Source organism: Vigna unguiculata, chromosome 2, assembly GCF_037176805.1.
Source record: "Vigna unguiculata cultivar grain cowpea cultivar isolate G323 ecotype 2 chromosome 2, ASM3717680v1, whole genome shotgun sequence".
Classification (NCBI taxonomy): Eukaryota; Viridiplantae; Streptophyta; class Magnoliopsida; order Fabales; family Fabaceae; genus Vigna; species Vigna unguiculata.
In genome coordinates, this window is record NC_140793.1 from 34,658,437 (window position 1) to 34,665,652 (window position 7,216).

The window sequence follows — 7,216 nt, forward strand, 5'->3', positions numbered from 1 at the left end:
TTACTTCCAGAATAATCAACACCTCTTAATTAAATTATTACCTGCACAGGTCACTGTTACAAAGTATAATTCTAGATTTACGTAAGTAGATAGAGAAACTAGTATTTTGGGTGATGATTACTGACAGAAGCAATGCATGTAATAAAATGTGGACAAGTGTAGTGCTAAAAATAAAGCATGATGCAAAATATGTAGAAGAAGAATGGATCTTACACCGAAAGATGTAAAATTTTATTTGAAAAAGGGGTAGGGAAGAAGAGGGGAGGCCCAAAGAGTGGGTCACAGAAATGCATTAATTTGATTTGATCGTTTCTACATCTTAATATATTCTTTGCCTCCAACCAACCACACTCATCACATCACCACTTCATATCTCCATATATTCCACCAACACGTACAATGGCTTCCCGTTCAAACGCTCACGACCCTGTCACGTATTCCCAATAAATCATCAACAACCATCGCTCCACACTCAACCACTACTACTACACTACTACTACTACACACAACCTCTTTTAGGCTCAACCAAAATTACACAACACTTCTACAACGAACAAGACAAATCACACTCCACAAGGGACCAGCTTTAAATTTAAATCATACATACAAGTACCCAAACAAAATTAAATGGAAATCAAACCTACCATGCCAAACTAGGCTTGCACCTAGCAACCAGTAGTCTATGAAAAACAGAAACGTGGTGACAAGGTCATATTCAAATGTTGAGTCCTATCTGATATTTATTAGGAGAGATAAGGATAGAAGATTTGATCATGACCTCACATGTAGATCAGAGGATCCATTCCCAAACAAGATATTTACAAAATCCAAAATATACATACCTTCAATTCCGGTAATTCAATTACGCATGCACACTCCACTACTTCTGCTCCCACACGTTCTAAATGACAGCAAAGACAGCAATATAATCAAAATCCAAAAATGACATTAAATATACATGTTTAAACTGAGGTACTTGAGCAGAAGTGCAGCTAAAAGTGTAATAAATACAGCTAGGGACGCATAGTGATCCAAAGAAACAGATTACTGTGGTGTAATAACGATCCTAGTTCACGTATTCAAATTCAACAAATGAACAACACTGAGATCTACTTATCCGTGAAATTTTTTTAGTCAGTTAATACAATGAATCTCTTTGTGCACTGATGATTCGAGTAAGAGCATGAATCGTGAACGTAATACACACTATTAATCCTAATTTGCATACTTTGGTGCGTGTTTGATATAGCATGTGAGAGGAAAAGTTGTTGAGTTGAACATCCGTTGGAAGATTTCTAAAGGAAATTCAAACACACATTTAGGTTTTTTCCTTTTTATGTCAAAATGATAAATACCAGTCAGTGGCAGGGAAAAAAATCCCTGCTGACAAAAGATAGACTGAAACAAATGAACTACAGAGAAAGATGTTGGGGCCTGAGCAACTTTTAATAGTGCAGTTGAACAAATTAATAGATCATCAACATGTAAAACAATGTCATGTTCCGATAAAATAAATGTCCATCAATGTTACAATAAATGTCCATTTATGACAAGATTTGCTCACAGGAACTCACCTAGCAAATCCATAGCTGCACAGAGTGTTCCTCCCGTTGCAATCAAATCATCAACCACTAAAGCACGCTCACCAGATTCAACAGCTCCAACATGCATCTCAAGACAGTCCCTTCCATATTCAAGAATATATTCTTGAGAAATAACTTTTCCTGTAATGAGGTAAGCTTTTGTTAGAATAAAACTAGAAAATAAACATTTTATAGTAACAATATCAGCCAAACCTTGACAAGGCCGGGGTAACATTTCAAGAGCAATTTATTGAAGCACTTATTCAAAAATCTGTTCTAATTTAGTCATGGTCTCATTTTAGATGACCAGGAAGGCAGATTATAATGCCTGAAGGGCTATATAAAAGGAAAAAAAAAATACAGAGCGAAAAAGAGTGATTAAAAGGCTAAAAAGTCCAAAGGCACACTCATCACTTATCAATAATTTGTAGACTACACTTTGTAGTGTGCAAAAATCATCACAGTAAAACTCGGGATATTAATCAGGACGAGCATCACATAATTAGATAATAGAAACTGCATAATTCTAGATTTACCACATAGATTTGCTAGGTTGAAACACAACAAACAAACACTTTCTCTTAAATATACTAAATATCAGTACATGCCAGTAGATTGGTGAAATCGTGAATCGATGATGAACCGAATGAGAAATGTTAAAGAAAACTGAATACTAGGAAAGCGACAGATATAGAAAGATAATTTCCTGGCACTAAACTTAGTCATAAAATAGTAAGAGTGATACAATAAAAATGGAAATGAAAGTAAGTTCTTTTAAAAAATAGGCTCTAAATTATACCAGGCAACTTCTTTGGTTTCCTCAAGGGAACGAACTTTGCTCCTATAGCCAGTGCAATGGGAGGACCAAAAATAAAACCTCGAGCTTCAATTCCTACATAACATAATTATCAATACATACGCTACTGCAAATGACATGTAGTTCAACACCATCAAGGAACCGTGTATTAGTAACAGAGTGCTACATTACATGGTAAACACAAATGGAACATACGACGTAAGGAAATTTCACCATATACGATCGAAAATTTGCTTTGAAGTGGTACCAGGGAGTTTTAAATGTTAGTATCATCATCTTCACAATTTGTCATTAAATAATATGAATCGGACAAATGATATTTAATGCATAGAGAATGTGACCATAACGGATTTAAGAATTTGACTAAAAATTCCAATCTAAACCCTATAAAACCACTAAAGGATATAAATAAAAGTGAATGAGAAAAACTGTTATAGATTGAGAATTAGTTATACACAAGAGATTAAAACCATATCGGCGCAAGTTATAGGCTGCCATTGACAGAAGTAACTAAGGCCTTCTGGTAAAAAAAATGCAGGCTTATTCAAGCATTCTCACCTCAGCACTCCCCCACCCACCACCCCCATATAAAAAGAAAGAAAAGAAACAAAACAAATAAATAACAGTACAGGGGATCATCAGAATCACCTTATTCTCAAACAGAAGCAAACACCCAAAAGTCGAAAACAATAGCAGCAGATTTGATAAATAACAATGCCAGTTGCTAAAGGACCTATTAAACAGTTACGAATCCACAATAATGCGGATTGGTAATACGTGATAATTAGTATAGGTAAAGAAAAATTCTACATCTCATGCTGGACTCTATAATTGAAGAGAAGCTTCCGGAAATGTCTCAATATATACACATATATAAATATCCACAAGCTAAAAAACCCAAATAACCACCCAAAGACAAATCCTAATGCGCCTGAAAACGGACAAGTGACACCCAACCCGATTGCATTGTGTTTCATTTTCTAATCATACATAAAGAACTAAAACCGGTGCAAAGGACCTACAAGCAATTCAGATTTCAATTTACCCTTAAACTGTACACAAAATCAGACAGTGGTAAATGGGGCCTCCAATCCAATCTAATCTTTGTTCTAACACAAAAAAATCGCTTGCATCGCAACAACATCCATCCCAAAGCACCGAATCAGACAGAACATAATTCAACTCATAAATAATAGCCCCAGTTTCATAGCTTCCACACCATGTCCTCCTCAACATATCACACTAAACCCTCCAGCATATCTGGTCATGTCGGGGGGAAAAAGTTTAAAGCATAAGAAAGCTGCAACAACGCAACAAACACAGAGGGCACAAAAAGCGAGAAAACCAAGCACGACGCACAGTGGCGTAGTACAGAACTAGTAGCAGTTCCTCACCTGCACCTATAAAGTGACACTCAGGTTTTACCAAGGGTTTAGTAACGTAGAAAGGAACAGAAAAGTGCCACACGATAGAGAAAAAAAAAAGAGTAAATAAATAGTAAACCAAACAAAAAAAAAAGTGAAATGGAGGAACCCACAAATGAAAGAAAACAGTAGAAGGGAGAAAAAAAGGAAGAGGGAGTTGAAACATGCGTCATGCGGGTCCACTTTGCACCAGTTGGAAGCGATGACCAATGGTGGTTGTGCTCCATGCAAATTGGATCCAGGCACATCTCCACGAACAACAGAATTTCATATTTCAGAACGGTAATCAGTGCGTTGAATCGGAAGCATGGGTACAGTTCCGTCATCCATTTCCCATTCTTTTATCTTATTTTTCTAAATTAACCTTTTATTATCTTCTAATTTAATAATCCTAGGTAATTTTAACGTCTTCAATTTCGTCAAGTTAAAGTACATTAAATGCGCCAAACTATACTACAAATCAGTAATATATTTCAATAATATTATCAGAATATCCATTATTGTATATGATCATCATTATTGATTTCATTTTTTACAAAAAAATAAAACATGTTCAGGAAATTCCACTAACAATGAACAAACAAGGGAAGAATTATAACATTTCATCCAAGACCTTTCGCCTATCTACATTATAAATCATATATTATAAAAAGAGGGAACAATTAAAAAGTTATGTGTAAAAGATTTGTGGACCAAAAGAATGCTTATAATAAGATGAAAAGCTATTGGGTTCAGACTTCAGATTTGATATTTCTGACAGGTAGGGCTCATAAATATTTACGCAGAGACTTAATGGGTTTTTTTTTTTTTTTTCTAAATGGTACATAATAAACACCATTAAATCTGGATCTGAGAGTGGAGAAAGTGTAAATTTGTATATTCGACTCTTCTAGATTATGTTTGGCTAGAATCCTATAAATTTGAGCATTCACACGCACTAGAATGAAGAAGCACTAAAATCATAATAGAATAAAATTGTCTTTCAAGCAATATTGAATGGTTGCTCCTGTGCCACAGTGGTATACATTCTAATTTCTTTTAAATTTTGAAGATGAGTTTTATTATGTTTTACAATGTTGATCCGAAAACGTGTTCTAATATTAAAATGGCCTTCTCAGATATTAAAAACAGTTTATTTATAAATTAATTCATAAAATTTCTCAACTTTTTTTAATTTGTGTATTAATTAATTTTAACCGGCGAAAATACATGTTTTTTTTAATTCTTCTAAAAAGGTCATTCAAATATATTCTAAAACAGACAAAGAAAACTGAAAAGATAGTGAACGAGTAATTCTGAAGTATACAAAAGATACCTACTAAAGGAACGAGCCATTTAGATGAAAAACGAGATTGCTGTCACAGCCAATCTTGTATCAGAACAAGATTTTCCTGTAGATAACAACAATGCTTGATTTTAAAGACATAGGAACACAGAACCCTCAAACAGCAACAAGATTGTTGAGAATTCCAAGAAGGGTATGGGTGAACCTAAATCTCAAGAAGGAAAAATATCTTTCTCTCGAAATAAGAAAACGAATGAATTTTGTATGGTTTGTATAATAAAAAAATTGTACTTTTCTCTTCTGCAATTATGTTGTCTCTAATTAAAAAAAAAACCATTAAATGATAACTATTTTCTTGTATATTTCATTTGTAAAGTAACACTGGATCTCTTATATTTTATTTCAAAATCTCATTTATGATTTAACATAAAATAAAAAGTATATTTTACATGCTTTTTCATAGTTCTCTTTAATTAACTATATTTTTAACTCTGGTGTAATTTTTTAGTGAAGTTATTTATTTCGTGTACTCTCTTTCTTTACTCTTGCGTCCCCTTTGTTTGAAAAGAAATAAACACATCTAGTAAAGTAAAACATGAGAAATAAAAGATGAGGAAAAACAAGTAAAAAGATAACAAACACAGCACGTATTCTAAAAAATTTCGTGTGTCTCATGTGTCTCTGAACAAAACACCCTTACCTAGATTTCACATTTACCCATCCTCTAAAACCAAAGAATACCCTAAAGAAATGAGCCAATCATTTTCAGCCATGCATCATGTTCTCATACACATGTCAAAAGCAGCCATTAGAGAGTGGAGATGTCCATTTCTTCCACTAAGACAACATAGTCAAACCCAAAAACCACTCTCAGAACCCACAGTGACTTCCATTCCATAATGTCCCTCAAACCCATTCAAAAGCACAACCACAATACACACCATTACTGCATACTCTCCCCAAATTTCTCCTCACCCTGGACCCCACCACCTTCTTCATGCTAACCCATACACCAAAAATAAAATCACATCAACTTTTTCAATGTTGATCCATTTTTATTTTTCCAAAAGTAAAACAACAACAGCGTTTGTTTTTTTTTTTCTTTTGTTTACCTGCAACAACAGAAATGTTTTTGCCCTTGTATCGCTCCACGAACAAATCGATTGTGTCCTTAAATGCTTTGGGATCGAGCAATAGAGTAGTAATGTCTTGGAACATAATACCTGTCATTGCAACCAAACAAACACTTAGAAGGGAAGGTAAAAGTATGAAAAAAAAAAAAAAAACTATCGAGACTATCTAACTTTCTAGAAACTAGAAACTGGAATCCGAGGTTGTTCGTTTTCTTGGTCCAAAATAATCATAAAGAAGGAAGAAGACGAAGAAGAAGAAAGAGAAGATTAAATAGGGAGAAAAGGAACCGGATTTGGGGAAATTTGGGACGACACGAATCTTAGTTTTGATGCCATGAAGACGAGGATCCTGGTCTTTGTAAACCGACATTGTATATATAAGTGGGGAAGTGAAGTTTGAGTACAGTACAGAGAAGAATGGGAAAGGAACACAAGAAAGAGAAGAGCGAGACCCCAGATATTTATAGAGAGAGAGTTTGTGTGTGTGTGTGCGTTGTCGAAGATACACACATCTACCGAGCAAATTGTGTGCAAAACGGGGAATATTCAAAATTTTGGAACACATTCATATTCAAATAAAGTTACTAGCAGTGTAAAATTAAAAGAAAAATGGTTTCAATATAAATTGACGTGTGACGTCGCTATTTGTTCCACTGTGTGGTGAAACTCTCAAATAAGATTGCGATCTTTTAAAAAATTGCACACACTATGGTTAGGATTTATTCAGGGTATGAAAGACTTTTAAAATTTGATGGTCATTGTCCAGAGGGGAATGCGTATATAAAAGCATATAATAATATTATGGGATTTTTCTATGTATCTTTGTAAAAGTATTGCCCATATTATCTAAAAAAATATAATAAATAAGTCTCATGTTTATTGAATGAAAAACCTTAAAACTGCTTTTATTTTGTAGTCAAAATAATACTAACTAATTTTTTATTTAATCCAACCAAATGTGTGTGTATTTATAT

General features: G+C 34.0%; 1 protein-coding gene across 2 annotated transcripts; it reads right to left on the reverse strand.

Moving 5' to 3' along the window:
• Positions 1–209: 209 nt before the first annotated feature.
• LOC114174311 (adenine phosphoribosyltransferase 4-like) lies at positions 210–6,792 on the reverse strand. Of its 2 annotated transcripts, none has more exons than XM_028059136.2 (6): positions 6,531–6,627; positions 6,222–6,332; positions 2,383–2,475; positions 1,575–1,724; positions 843–901; positions 210–427 (listed from the first exon to the last, which is right to left on the reverse strand). In XM_028059136.2, the coding sequence occupies exons 1-6, from the start codon at positions 6,610–6,612 to the stop codon at positions 368–370; spliced, it is 555 nt and encodes a 184-aa protein (XP_027914937.1). In that variant the 5' UTR covers positions 6,613–6,627; the 3' UTR covers positions 210–367. The 2 variants fall into 2 exon arrangements, with proteins under 2 accessions (XP_027914937.1, XP_027914938.1); XM_028059137.1 differs by lacking the exon at positions 210–427 and adding an exon at positions 586–680 and having other exon boundaries at positions 6,531–6,792.
• Positions 6,793–7,216: the final 424 nt, after the last annotated feature.